The sequence below is a fragment of the Puma concolor genome, chromosome E4 (genome assembly GCF_028749965.1).
Source record: "Puma concolor isolate L17-30 chromosome E4, mPumCon1.1.hap2, whole genome shotgun sequence".
In the NCBI taxonomy this organism is placed as follows: domain Eukaryota; kingdom Metazoa; phylum Chordata; class Mammalia; order Carnivora; family Felidae; genus Puma; species Puma concolor.
In genome coordinates this window covers 12,336,384-12,351,079 of record NC_141683.1, presented here as the reverse complement: position 1 = coordinate 12,351,079, position 14,696 = coordinate 12,336,384, and the positions used below count along the sequence as shown (strand labels likewise).

Genomic DNA, 14,696 nt, shown 5'->3' with positions numbered 1-14,696 from the left:
ATGGAGATGCTGTGATCCAGTTTCTTGGCTCTTGTGTTTCTAATTTCTGAAAATAGAGGTGGAAAAGTTTCTTCTTCAACCTACCCCAATCTGGCTTTCCTCCTCACTGCTCCACCTAAAGTGCTCACATCAGACTCAAAGAGCTCTACGTTGCCAAATCTGATGGACCTTTTCCCTTCCTGAATTCTATGAAGCATCCCACAGTCAACCACTCCCTCTCAAATTTATGTCAATAACTTGGACTTCTTCCCTAAACTTCAGATGTATATCTACCTGCCTACTTGACACCTCCATTTGAATGTGTAATTGTGTCAGAAGTTAACCTGTAAGAAACCTAACTCTTGATCTGTCTACCTCGAACCTCTTCTCCATATTTCTCACTTCAGTAAACAGATCATCCACTCAACGTGCTCAAATTAAAAAAAATCAGATATCCCGGAGTCCTTCCTTTCTCTCATTTCTCAAATCCACCCCTTACCAGTTACAAAAATATCTCAATCTGTCCACCCTCTCCAGCTCCACGGCTTCCTCTCCAGGCAAGGCCGCCATTCTCCCTTATTGCAACAAACTCCTTACTGGTCTCCCTGCTTTTACTTATTTCACAAGCCTCTAAGCAGCAGTCAGGATAATTTTAAATGCCCCGTAGCTAGACACCATCAGTGACATCCCCTGTATTTAGAGAGAATCCAACCTCCTTACCCTATGTGATCTGTCCCCAATCTCCATCTCCAACCCTACCTTGTCCTGTTCCCCCCCCCACCTTTTTTTTTAATACAAAGAGAGAAAGAATGAGAACAGTAAGCAGGTTCCATGCCCGGCACAGAGCCCAACAGAGTCCATATGGGGCTCGATCGCACAACCACGAGATGACGACCTGCGTCAAAATCAAGAGTCAGACGCTTAACAGAATGAGCCACCCAGGCGCCCCTCCCCTTACTCTACAATCGAGTCACAGGGACCTCCTTCCCGTTGCTCAGGACTTGGAGGCCCCACAGGCCTATCTCTTTGCTGCTTCCTCTGCCTGGAATGCTCTTCCTATACCCCTTCACATAGCTGGCTGCTCTTCCCCCACGATGTCCCATCTGAACGTCACTTCTCTGGAGAGCCTTATCTTCACCAGTCTACCTGAAGTGGCCTCTTCCTTTCACTCTCCATCATAACCCTCTGCGTATTTTCCTCATGATGCAGGCTAACATTGTGATATGACCATATTTATTCATTTGGCTTAACTGTCCATCGTGTATCTCCCTATCACAGAATGTAAGCTTCATCAGGACGGGGTTCCGTCTGCCTTCTATTTCTAGCTCCAATATTAGCACCTAGGACATACCAGGTGTTCACTTATTTGTTGGATGAATTCATCAGAACTTCAACATAAAGATGTACATGCAAAATAAAGTCCGTTGTACCTTTTTTATTTTCCCATCGTTTTGTAGGCTGGGAGATAAATGAATAGAATAATATTTTCTATCCAATCATTTTTCCTAGCCCGTTTCAATGTTCCAAAGTTCAATTAACAGAACAGGGAAGCCACCCTGAACCGAACTCAACACTTTGGAATTTTGCAGCATGTTTATGTTATTAGCAAAACAGTAAAGACACACTGAATGTCTACAAGAAAGTGCTTCATTGCAGAGTACTCCTCATGAGAAGGACGCAGCAACAAGCCATGGGATGCGTGTGTCAGGGATCTTCCGTCTGACCCTGCAGACTCACACTCCTGCCTTCTCTCCCCGCCCACTCCCAGGGCACAGTGTGTGTAGATTAGGCTGACATCCACCTGGCTTCAGACAACGGGAAGCCTCATCAGGACATCAAAGACAGAAAGGAAAGTGAAGTCAGGACACCTACTTCCCTGTGACACGTGAAAAAAAAGCCATCCTGCTCGTAAGATGCTGATTCTACTCACTACCTCCAAGTTCTGGAACTTTCCAGGCCCTCGCCCCCTGTGGCCTAGCAGTGGCTAACAGCTGGGCTGCTACGAAGCCCCGAGATGCTGTACCATCCCTTGTGGTTCTCCTGCACCACATCTTTCCAAATAGTTCCTCTGTAAATAAAACACGTTTCAGCTGTCCTATTTCAGGGGTGCCATCTGTTTTCTATCACGACCCCGATAAAATGTGTATTTAGCAAAATTGATTGAAAGGCTCTTTACAATATGTTGATTAGAAAAGGGCTGTAATATGGTTGGTATGATGTAACCCTATTTATGAAAACCTATTTCTATCACCATATACATATTACACATGCATTTCACACACAAGTATATAAGGATGTTTACCAAAATGCCAATGGTGAGTATCTCTGGATGGTATAGGGTTTAAGGGGATATTTTTTCTTTTCCTCTTTATATACTTATATACTATTTGAATTTAACAAGCATATAACATGTTGGTAAACAGAAAACAATACACATTTTTTAAATAGTATATTCTCCTCCACTCCATTTCTACTACCTTAATTCAGAAACTCATTACTTCTTACCAAGAAGTATCCTTCTTGCACCTAGTTTCTAGCCTTGACCCCCACATTACAGTCACTAAGAACTACCAAAGTGATTCTTCTAACAGGCTAAGTGATAATACCATTGTTTTGCTCAGAATTCTCCAGTGGCTCTCAGTGTTGCTGGGAGGAAGACCTAAATTCCTCCGCATAGCACACTAGGCTCTTCGAAATCTGACTCCTATTTACATGTCTGCCTGCCAGTTCTCCTTGTACCCATTCTTTTTACAGCACGCGGTGCACTTCCCCCCTCACGCCTAGCACACGTTGGCTAGGATGCCGCCTCTGTGCTGCTGCTTCTGATCAAGTCCCACTCATTCTTCCAATTTCAGACTGAAGTCCGCCACTGCTCCCTACCTCCCTCAGCGCCAGGGGTTCTCCTCCGCCTCCCGCCCCAGCTGGCGCACTTGGGGACTGCAGCTGTTTCCACATGGTTCTTCCAGCTAGCCTCACGCTTCCCTGATGACACCAAGCCTTCTCACCTCTGTCTTTTTCGTCTGTGTTCCCAGTGCCTAACACAGTGAGTCTTCAATTATGCTCGCAAGGAGAAATCTGCTTTTACCTATACTCTGCTGGTCTAAAGGTTACAGTTTTAGAAGACTGAGCTATATGGTGATTATATGAATTAAACTTGTCTGCAAAAAAAAAAAAAAAATGAAGTCAAATAGTGAAAGACCTAAAGCTGAACAATACTGCTGCTGAAGATGTAATTATTTATTAAAACTGCCATCACTTCTTAAACTTATAAACCTACAACGATCCGTAAGTCTGGAGTAACTTCCAAATGTCGCACTAAAGACAATGCATTTCCTTTCGCCTAAGAATAAATGGATATTTCTAATAAATGAGATATATCAATTAAAAAGCAAAAGAAGTAAATTCCATAAGAATTTGAATGAGTAATGCTTACCAATACTAGCATGATCAATAATAGTGTCGATATCTTGTAGACCCCATTTTTTATAAGCTAACGGTGGTGGCTGTATGTTCTCATTGCCTGATGCCGCAGCTGTTAAAGACAAAAATTAAACAATCCAAACTTAACTATAATGGATGAAGCGAAGTTTTACAAAAAAACCTTTAAAAATATAATAACTTGATTACTTTAAAATTTCAATAATAATAATGAGGCAAGGCAACATAAACAAGGCTGAAGTGAACTTTATTCATGCCAAGACAGTATATGTAAAACGCAAACATTAAAAGAGCAAGTTGACCGTCACAAGAGATTTTGGAACATTCAGGTAATTGGAAGAGGCTATTAAAAACTCTAGACTATTACTAAACTTTAAGGCGAATTCAAACTGCAATTGAAGACAAAGAAACAATCTCTCCCTGCTGAGAAATAGTGGATAAAATCCTGAGAATGGCAACCAGTGCCTTAACTTGGTGAAAAATTAAAAACTCAATGACATGCCTGTAAGAGCACACATATAGCAAGGCCTCGAAGACAACAGCCTAGGCCAGTCTTGATAGAAAGATATGTAACCAGCAATAGCATCACCAGAAAGAATAAAATGCCTGTATCTGCTCAGTATTTCCACCTAGTGAGCGAGTAATGAACAGAAAAGCAATAGTTACACCTCTTGCCATAGGTTTAGGCACAAGGTCCTATTTATCAGTAAAGTTTCTTGCTACATATTAGAATACAGCTGGATTCTGGTTGTTTATTCTGGGAAGTGAAGTACTTTAATAAGGGAAAAACAGATTCCTCTAAGCACTTCAGATTTTGATAGTAAGGCCAACAAAAGAGAATTTTCCTACATGCCGAAATAAAAAGACACAACAATTTGTCAGAATTCTTTTCAGAGCAGCTTACTTTAGGTGGGCACTTAGTGGCTTTCTTACTTCCTAGGAGACCAATGGCTTTATGGTCTTAAACACAAAAGATAAACAGGAACTCAACAATAAAAATTAAATGGCTGACAATACCAATAATCATCTATTTCTAGTTTATTTCACCGACTGAATTCTTACCTGCAGAAAACTGCCAGTCTCTTTAGGTATATATACTAATGACTATTTTAAATGACCCCAAGATAATGATGCTTATTATGCCTAAACTTAAATAATTTAAAAGATTATGAAAATAGCCATAAAAATTCCAACAAGTTCTGACTGAATAGGAAAGCAGGTACCATTAAAGACGTACATAACCAAAACCTCCTGATTTCACCAATCCATCAACCTGCAAACAAGACAAACTTGGTTTTAAGGGCCATTATAAGCCCCACTACCCAAGCCCAGAAGAAAAGGAGGAAGTCTAGCACTGGTGTTTTCACTGAGTTTAAGGCTTTTCTAAAAGTGGGGGTCTTAAAATTGACGGTATGTTTCTCGCTGGCGGCATTTTTGCAGGTACTACTGCATCTATAAACAATGACATCTTGAATTTGATGGACACAACTCTGCTCTTCATCCTCTTCCCAAGGATGTAAACTGAGCAGTACGAGAAAGAACTCTTGATTGTTTGTGCACTTTTCACCCCCAAGTCTGGAAATAATGTAGTTGCCCATATACACATCGTTCAGGCATTTAACTTCTCCATTCAGAAGCTTTCCGGGTTAGCAAAGAGAAGCCAATGTGGACTCCCTGTTGGGCCTTGCCCACGGGTGGGTGGGGCGGGGTGGGGAATAAAATCCCCCCTGCACACAGTGGTATCCTTACCCTTGGTGAGAATGGAAGCAATGCAGAATCACAAGATTCTAGTAACCAGCCCAACAGCTGCTGAAATAGTGAGAACTTGGTTCCTCGGCTAGATGCAATGAAATTTCTCACCCCAATACATAGCGTTGATTACCAGTCCTTGCCTTTATCTTACTGAGCCATCTACCCAACAATGCACTCCCATTTTTACAGTCACAGGCTCTTTGTTGTAAATCTAGTACAGGCGGCCTTTTTAATTTAGAGGACATATTGGGGCGCCTGGGTGGCGCAGTCGGTTAAGCGTCCGACTTCAGCCAGGTCGCGATCTCGCGGTCCGTGAGTTCGAGCCCTGCGTCAGGCTCTGGGCTGATGGCTCAGAGCCTGGAGCCTGTTTCCGATTCCGTGTCTCCCTCTCTCTCTGCCCCTCCCCCGTTCATGCTCTGTCTCGCTCTGTCCCAAAAATAAATAAAAGTAGAAAAAAAAATTTTTTTTAATTTAGAGGACATACTTAATTCTCTAAATGGGTTAAATTAAATGAGAAGTTAGAAGTCAGATACGGCGTGCCAAAAATTACCTTTTGCTACCTGATTTCGACAAGCACGAAGAGACTGAAAAAGGCTAAATCCATCAATAGTCACAATGGCAGCTGGATATAAGATACTCAACTCTTCATTCTATTAAAGAAATAAGAAAATAATACATCTCATCATTGCCAAATAAGCATGTCTACTTCTTGTATTATAGTTGAATGTCAGGATTAATGAAAAATAGAAAATACTATGACTAAGTTAAGTGTCAACCACCCAACACACAAAACACCATCAAGAGAAGAAAAGTAAAAATAAATGGAAAATTAAATTCAGAATGCCTTTTGGCCAAGGACCTACAATTCTTCTCAAACATGAGCTTTTGTAAATGACGTATAATGCATTCAGGGTAGGTGGTGAGATTAACCAAAAAATGTACACATTGCATTAAACTGAAGTATAGTCATTGTGCAAATACAACAATATATAAAAGAAGAAGAAGGAAAAAAAAAAGAAACTCACCTGATATCCCAGACATGTCTCAATACACATCCTTATACGCTTTGGATGAGGTTATACTATATACAGTATAACATGTTTTTTATTACTCAATATGTCAATGATGTTTTTCCACTCCAGTAAGCGAGCAAATCATTTTTTATTGTGGCTAAAGCAGTAGGTAGCATATGTATCAAAATTTAGTTAACTAGTTCTTAGTGATAGAAATTTTGTTTGGGAGACCTAGAAACCACTCTCCTGACTGAGGCCTTCCAACAGCTTCCTTCTGCACTCTGGGATACAGCCTGCCTCCTTAACCAGGCCTGGAGGACGGGCACCTGTCTATCATCTCACCTCTCTCTCCCCTTGCTCCCTGAACAAAGGCCATTATCATCTCAGTGCTTTGAACAGGCTTAGACCTTACCTCCCAGGTCATCACCTGCCTAATTCTTCTGATCAATCAGTTCTCAGCTCAAACGCAATTGCTCAGAGGCTGCTCTAGAGCCCCTAGAGGTCAAGCAGGCACCTCCATTCTCCTGCCTCCTTACCACCTCATCAACATGATTACTTCCTTCCTAGTACCTGTCAGACACTGGAACCATCTTTGTATCTCTAGTTGTTTATTGCTGGTCTCCCTTCGCCATCCCCAGACCATAAGCTCCAGGAAAGGAGGATCTCTGTGTGTCTGCTTTACCAAGGATTCTCAGTGATTAGAACTGGACGGGGAATAAAATAGGCAGTAAATAAATATTTATGAATGAATTAATACATTTTCATTATAAACACCACTGCAATAAAAATTCTTCTGTGTAGATCTTTTCACATTACTTTAGTATAAGTTCCTTCAACTGGGTCTGTTGGAGTGTATAGTATTCTCAATTTTCATTCATATTATTAAACTGCCCTCAAGAAAGTACCTGTCAATTTACGTTTCCACCAATACATGAGTGTGTTTCTCCATACTGTAACCAACAGTTTTGTAAATCTTGATCCTTGTCAATATAAAAGGTGAAAAATTATCCAAATGTAGTTGCTTATAGTTCTTAGATTATTATTTAGATTCAAAATGTTATGTGCTTTCCGACAAATTTTATTTCTCCTTTTCAGAACTGCCTTGCCCTCTTTTCTACTGGACCAGTAGACTGTTTCCATTTTTAAAAGAGATTTATGGGCCACGAGGGATAGGAGCCAGAGGAAGGGAGCAGGCATGGGTGCTCATATGACAGATGCACAAGGCTAGGCTGCACGGCCCACTGAGCACAACAGTGGGGAAAGAGCCTTGTCACTGCCTTGGAGGAGCAAGTCAGTTATCTCCAAATCCAGACAGTCCTCCTGAAGGAGATACTAATACAAATACCAATGGTCCAAAAGCTACAGAAATTATGCCGGATGACAGAGATCTTTGTGCAGAAGACCCAGAAGGAGTTCCTTTGACATTCAAGAAAGAGATCTTCTCTCTTTGGAATCTTCTCCTACAATGACCTGCTGTCACTTCCACTACACTCATTGACCCCAGAGAATTGAATCAGAGGGAATGTGCTCTGTGATCCTTAATAGATCTGGGAATACAAGAAGAAGCGAATATGTACTTTTGATATATGAACTGATATATCAGATCCAAAGATGCTTATGCAGAATATAGAGTAACAACAAAGACTTCTCTCTCCGTGTTCAGTAAGAATTATTTTTCAACGTTTTTTTTTTTTTTTTATTTAATTTTGGGACAGAGAGAGACAGAGCATGAACGGGGGAGGGGCAGAGAGAGGGGGAGACACAGAATCGGAAACAGGCTCCAGGCTCCGAGCCATCAGCCCAGAGCCTGACGCGGGGCTCGAACTCACGGACCGCGAGATCGTGACCTGGCTGAAGTCAGACGCTTAACCGACTGCGCCACCCAGGCGCCCCAAGAATTATTTTTCAACCAATAGATTTTCTTGACTCGCAAACAGCAAGTATTTAAATGTTATATTTTTCTACCAACTCTAAAAAATAGTATAGACATAACCCAACTTAAAATGTTCAAAGAACCTTCACCACCTAGAGAATAGAAAAACAGAGAACAGCTCTTGAGAAGTATCTTCAATGAACACAATATCTTCTTAGATTTCCAAGAGCTCCTTCTTTGTTTCCTTCAATGGTTTATTTTCTTCTACTTTCTTGTGGTGAATATTAGGAAGACTTAAATTTTCAGTCTTCACTTTTATTTTCCTAGGTCCTATACCTGGAAGAATTCATTATCTATGACTTAAACCAACTTCTGCAATCTAGTCTTTGCGCCTGTATAGAAATTCTGTATGGCAAGCCATACTAGTATTTTCATTTTATTTCCTACCATCGCCTCAAACTCAACATATCTAAAACCAAACTTAACAACCTTTATTCACTGCCAAAGCAGTCCCATCTTCCTACTTTGTCAATGGCACTCTTCAGCGTGGGTATCTTAGAGACCACTCATTTTCCTTTGACTCGTCTACATCTCTAGACAATAACCAAATCCTGTCGATTGTTCCTTTAAATGATTTTTGTACTGGTCATTTTTCTCTTCTTGCAGCCATTAGAGAGTCCCATCCCAACACTGCACGTCTATTACAGAGAACTTCAAAAAATCAGTTAACTAGCCTCAAATTTATGAAAAAAACTGGCCACTCTGCCTATTCGACAGTTTCTCAATATTTTCTATCATAGGTTTCTTTGTTGTCTCATGCACTGTCCTACATTTGAATCTCCCTTCATTTTTCTCCTGATTACCTAAAATACTTTCCCTTCTTTTACCATTAACTAATTAGATTCTATAACCATTCTTCACAGCTTAATTCAAATCTCACCTCCTCAATGAAAGTTTCTTTTATTGTCCTTGTTCTAATTGAGCGCCCCTTTCTCCAAACTTGTACAGAATGTATTCTGGCCACATAAAATGGCAAATCACTAGGTACTGCTTTGCATTGATGCTTAATTCGCTCAAAGGCATTAATACGAATTAATCTAGTCTCTCTTACTAGATTAAGTTTCTTCTACAGCTCCAGTCTCCAGGCCACCTCTCATACAATTTAAGTCTACAGAGGTACACAATACACACATCTGTTCACGTGAAACCTTTTGGAAGCAGGATAGTAAAAAGGAGGAAGGCATATTTACATAGTTTTGACTATGTACATTGTGAGTCAAACAAGAGCGTATTAGTTTACATGGCTCTACAATTAATTTTTGACTGAGGCAAATTCTCACACCACCTGGGAAGCAGTGAAAACTGTACATTTGGAGAGTCTTAGATATGAAATATTATTTTCTATCAAAATCTTCAGTTCAGTGAATATATTTCCCACTATAAATAAAAACTTCACCCCCTGAGAAATAGGTAGTACAATAAAGTAGTATTAATAATAGGTCAGAACTTTTTTCTTTTGTTGTGTACAACTTTGACAGCTAAATCCAAATAAAAAAGATATATACCATATGTCTACCTTAAGTCACTATTAAATTCTGAAAATAAGAAACCCTTTTAAGGTTCTCTGACTACAGTCTTTTATTTTACTATATAATAAAGCATAGGATATTTCATTAAATAAGCAAAAGCAAGAATGGGATTCTTTACTCAGTTATAAACAGGTTATATTTCCAGAATATGCCAGCACAGCTAACTGTGCCACAAGATACCTTTAAGTTTCCCAAAAAAGACAAAAAAAATACTTCAAAGTAAAGGCACTGTTACTTTGAACACAGTCTTCTACACTACCTGTTCGGTCACGCCAGGATGCCGTGGGATTTCATAGGTCCTGCACTTAAGCTGGAGCACAGAGTCCTCATTCAAAAGCTGTGCGAGCAGGAGCACGCCGTTCTAGAAGGAAGCAAAGAGGAGGGCTCTGCTCGTTTCCTTACGAATGGACCCGAACATGTATGGCCAGGCAGAGACTGTCGTTTCCCCACCAGTTTTCCACGGATATCAGGCACTCTCTTTCAGAAGAACACAGCTTCTCTTCTCGATAGGTTCTACCAGAACTTTCCACCATGACTTCCCCTGTCCCTGCTTCCACACCCACCCCCCACAGGAAGTAGCAACTACACATTCCCAAGCAGCAGGCAGTGAGTCACAAATGAGTATAATGGGGACACCTAACCAGATATTCCCGTCGAGCGGTGCTTTCTAACTGCTGAACACTCAGCTCACCTCCGTGTAGAAGCGTACGTAACCTGAAGTAAAGCCCACCACGATGCAGGTCCAGTCAGGACGCCCGGTGGAACTCCTGTCACAGACAAAATTTGTAATTTTTGTTATAATTTTGCTCATAAAGCAAAGCAGAGAAAACAAATAATTTCTTTATCCTTACCTCTTTTGGCTTGCTAGTGGGATACACAGAGCACTGGTTACACACTCTCTAAAAACAAAAACAAAATCGTATGTTTATCTAATGAATTTAGCAAGTACTTTTATTTCCCTCTACTTCAATGTTAAAGGGCAACCAATGGAAGCTGTGCCCTGTGAACCAGCTTTCTTCATTGCAGAAGTAAAAATACAGTAAAGTTCCACATAAGGAATCATAAAAATCATTCACGTAAAAGGTAAGGTCACATTCACTTGAGGTTAATGAAAACACTATTCTTCACTCTGTGCCGTCATGAAAAGCACAACAGAAAGCAAAACTTTACTGCGCGCAAGGATTATACACAGAACTGAGGAACAGCAGGTCATTGTGGGCGGTCACTTCCTACCGGCCCCCTCTCCTCCGCGTCAGCTACACATGGGGCACAGCACGGGAGGCACGTCGGTCACATCACAGGCAAACCCCGCTTCGGCGGCTATGTTATTCTAGGGATTAACTGCATTTCACCTGGTTGGCTTCTTCCTTGATATTTTGCAGAAACTGCCCCTGATAATCCATTTCGAAGAACATGCTAGGTTGAGTATCCCTAAAAGATTCTTTTTTAATGTGACACGTGGACTTGAAAAATCTTTCAGGAGCTCAGAGACTAAGCCCCCAAATTAAAATAACTCCTTCTTGGGGCGCGTGGATGGCTCAGTCAGTTAAGCGTCCGACTTCGGCTCAGGTCATGACCTCACAGTTCGTGAGTTCAAGCCCTACATCAGGCTCTGCACTGACAGCTCGGAGCCTGGAGCCTGCTTCAGATTCTGTGTCTCCCTCTCTCTCTGCCCCTCCCCAGCTTGCGCTTTCCCTCTCTATCAAAAATAAATAAACATTTAATAAATGAAATGAAATGAAATGAAATGAAATGAAATGAAATGAAATGAAATGAAATGAAATGAAATGAAATGAAATAAAATACTCCTCCTGACTGATTTTATTTTATTTTCTCCTGACTGATTTTAGTGTCAACCCTCAGGACCATCACCAACTTATTCAAGAAGCTGTGAACACTCTTGCCCCATACATCGTATTATGCAATCACTGAACAAAATCTTTTTGTTTGTTGTCTTTAAAGTAACTGAACCACTGTGTTTGCTTTGCACTGCTGACAGAAATTAAATGTCTTCAAATTCTTAGACTACACGGCTTGAGGTGAATACTTGCCTTTCTGAAGTACTTATGAGTTTTAAGAATTAATGTAGCACTGTCCCTTTTAAGTACAAGGCCAATGCTACCAAAGCAGAGAAAACAATGACTGCCCTGGACTTTTTGGCTGAATAAAATCAGTAATGAACACAGGAAACAACAAAATGTAGAAAGTATGGGATTCTCTCTGAGCTTCTCTTTAAATCCTCTGCAAACTAGTTTTTTTTAAAAAGTAATCACGTGAGTAAAATTTAAATTTGCTGACCAAATCACGCTCCACAACCTCTAAGTTGGGATGAATATACATTCACTAAATACTCCAGTGATGAAACTTCTTGCTCTACAAGTCAAATAATTTCATACATACATTTAACAAGCTGAGAAACAAAACGTTAGCTGGTACCTACCCTTCTTCGACATTTAAAGAACCACTCCAGCCAGCAGCAAATTGCATTTCTTCCTTTCCTTTATCACTGTATTTCCATTTTGCTGAAAAAATTATCATATAAAATAACTTTATAGCATACTAAAACAGTAATTTATAAATTTCACAGTTTCCCTTTAGAATAAGTACAGAATGTAAATTGTTCTATATTAGTGGGTTTGGGTCTCTATAGGTAAATATTTAAAAAATTTTATAAGATTTTTATAAAACTCAACCTAGTCTCCTGGCCCGTAGTTTCTCCCCTCCTCCAATTAAATCCATCTGATGTCGCAGTTCTTGCAGAAGAAAATTACTATTGTTATATACCACCCCATCTGTTGTATTTATGCAATGACTTTTATCTTCAGATGACAAAGAAGGCTTTTCTATTAGATTTATGCTACAGGGCCGCCTGGGTGGCTCAATCGGTTAAGCATCCAACTCTTGATTTCTACCCGGGTCTCACGAACCGTGAGACGGAGCCCTCTGAACTGACATCACAGAGCCTGCCTAGGATTCTCTCTCTCCTTCTCTCTCCATCCCTCCCCCACTCTCTCTCACTCTCAAAAGAAAGAAATATTAAAAAAAGAAAAAGGCTTATGCTACAGAAGGATAAATCTACTTTGAAGACCATTCCACAGCCGTTTAATAATGTATGATCTGATTTTGATCAGTGAGGTTTTCCATATTTTATGTCAACCTTCATTTTAGTCTTCAGCAAAAATTATGAACTGAAAATTTATGCCCACAGTGAGAAACTAGAGTCCTATGAGTTTTCAAAATGTAGTTGAAAATCACCTCCATTCACATTATGACTAAGAAGGGGCCAGCGGCCTCTTTAGCTCTGCCCGCCCCTTGCAAGAACCGGGCAATGCCCAGTTCTGCCTCTGAAGAGCCACATAACCACAGCTAAAGTATCTGCAGCCAAGAAAGAAAAGCAGAGGAGACAAACAGAATCGAAAGGAGGAAAGAGAATGAGAGGTACAAAAACACTGAAAATAAGTGTTATACAAAACATGAAAGTACACTGTAGAACGCCACCATATAATGCATACAATGTAAGTAACATTTTTTCTTTCTAGCTAACCCATTTCCGTCCTATTCTATGCATTAAAATAAAAGGCACTAAAAATAATAAGAGTACTTACGCACTAGAAAAACAGCTTTTTGCTCTCGAGCTATAACCATAAGATCATTGGTCGGAGATAAGGATAAAACACAGTCTTGCAGCCAGGAAGTTTTTTGTGCTTTGCAAGTATTTCCTTCTTCTTCCTGTGGGTAAAACTTCAATTACAGTGTATGTAAAAATATTGAGAATACTGCATCTCAGCTTATCTGCCTTGAGGATCAAGGGGGAAGAAAAAGGGATAAAGATATCTTCGTATTTCTTTTTAAAAGTCTCAATAATATTCCTTATCAAAACACGTCAAAGATGACCAATAAATAAAATATCCACTACAAACAAATCTCAGTTTTGAATATTAATGCAGACAGTTTTAACATAAGCACATATAAACTAGCAAGACATTAAAAGAATGTCATACAGAGATCATTCCAAGAATGACTCACTGTTAGAAGCTTTAGTGAATAATCCAATTCCAGAGAGACAGCTAAGGTATCTGCAGCTACACGGCAAGGAAAAAATTCTCTGCTGTTTATGTTGTAGGGTCTGTAAATGTACTGGATAAATTTGATACTTTTTTCTTCATTTGAATTGAAAGATGTTTTCATTTTTTTATTGCCAAATTACGTAAAAAATAATTAAAAAGAGGAAAATCCCCATGGTTAAGAATTCGAAGGATCTAAAATGGTCTTCTCTCTAAGATGGTCTCTCTCACACTCTAGAACTCTAGCTGCCTATTTACTCTAGAGACAACCAGTGCAGTGAGGGTGTATTTCCAGGTACGCTTTATGCACATACAAGCAAATACATTACTCTCCTTTACCTTCTCTTACACAGATAGTAGCACACTACACACACAGTCCTCTATACTTTACTTTTTTCCTCTTAACATATGCCTGAGACTTCATTCCCCACGAAGTTTTTCTTAAGGTTGCATAATACTCCACTGTAGAGATACACCATGATTTGTTTCACCAGTCCCCTATTAATGGGCATCTGTGATGTCTACACTCTTCTGCTGCTACAAATGATGATACAGCGAAAAACTTCATACACTTGCCAGTTTGTGTGGGAGCATATTAGCAGGATAAATTCCTAGAAGTGAAATTGCCAGGTCAAAGGTAATATGTATTAGTAAATTTGCTATCTAAATTGTGTTCCACAGAGGTAGTATTAATTTAGAATCTGACCAGCAAGTTTTGAAAGCGCTTGCTTCCCCACAGACTTTTCAAAAGATGCTTTAACTCTGGATCTCTGTCAATGCGACAGACGACAAACGCTACCTCAGTATACTGCCTTCTTATTAATGAGAACAGTCATTTTCTCATATGCTTAAAAGTCTTCTCTATGAATGGTCTGTTCCTTTCCTTTACACATTTCCTGATGGGTTGCTACTCCTTTTCTCATTTATTTGTATATATTGTTTACATACAAAGAAAACTGGCCTTTTTTTAAAAATTTTTTTTTTTTAA

The 14,696-nt window shown here is 39.8% G+C and overlaps 1 protein-coding gene and 1 non-coding gene across 6 annotated transcripts in view; both read right to left on the bottom strand.

Annotated features, from left to right (window-relative positions):
- RAB3GAP2 (RAB3 GTPase activating non-catalytic protein subunit 2) overlaps positions 1 to 14,696 on the bottom strand; it is a 102,455-nt gene that overhangs the window by 51,418 nt on the left and 36,341 nt on the right. For 3 of the 5 annotated variants that reach the window (XR_015246423.1, XM_086694713.1, XM_086694715.1), the window contains exons 3-9: positions 13,250 to 13,385; positions 12,085 to 12,166; positions 10,496 to 10,543; positions 10,336 to 10,411; positions 9,904 to 10,005; positions 5,720 to 5,819; positions 3,413 to 3,511 (exon numbers count right to left, since the gene is read on the bottom strand). Coding sequence is in view for 4 of the 5 variants with exons in the window: in XM_086694713.1 (XP_086550839.1) it covers positions 3,413 to 3,511; positions 5,720 to 5,819; positions 9,904 to 10,005; positions 10,336 to 10,411; positions 10,496 to 10,543; positions 12,085 to 12,166; positions 13,250 to 13,385 (643 nt within the window). In the remaining variant the exon portion in view is untranslated. The remainder of the gene's footprint in view (positions 1 to 3,412; positions 3,512 to 5,719; positions 5,820 to 9,903; positions 10,006 to 10,335; positions 10,412 to 10,495; positions 10,544 to 12,084; positions 12,167 to 13,249; positions 13,386 to 14,696) is intronic. The other 2 variants (XM_086694714.1, XM_086694716.1) reach the window with 1 other exon arrangement.
- Positions 1,429 to 1,560, bottom strand: LOC112864859 (small nucleolar RNA SNORA36 family). Its single transcript, XR_003224017.1, has one exon. It is a non-coding gene; the product is annotated as a small nucleolar RNA SNORA36 family (small nucleolar RNA).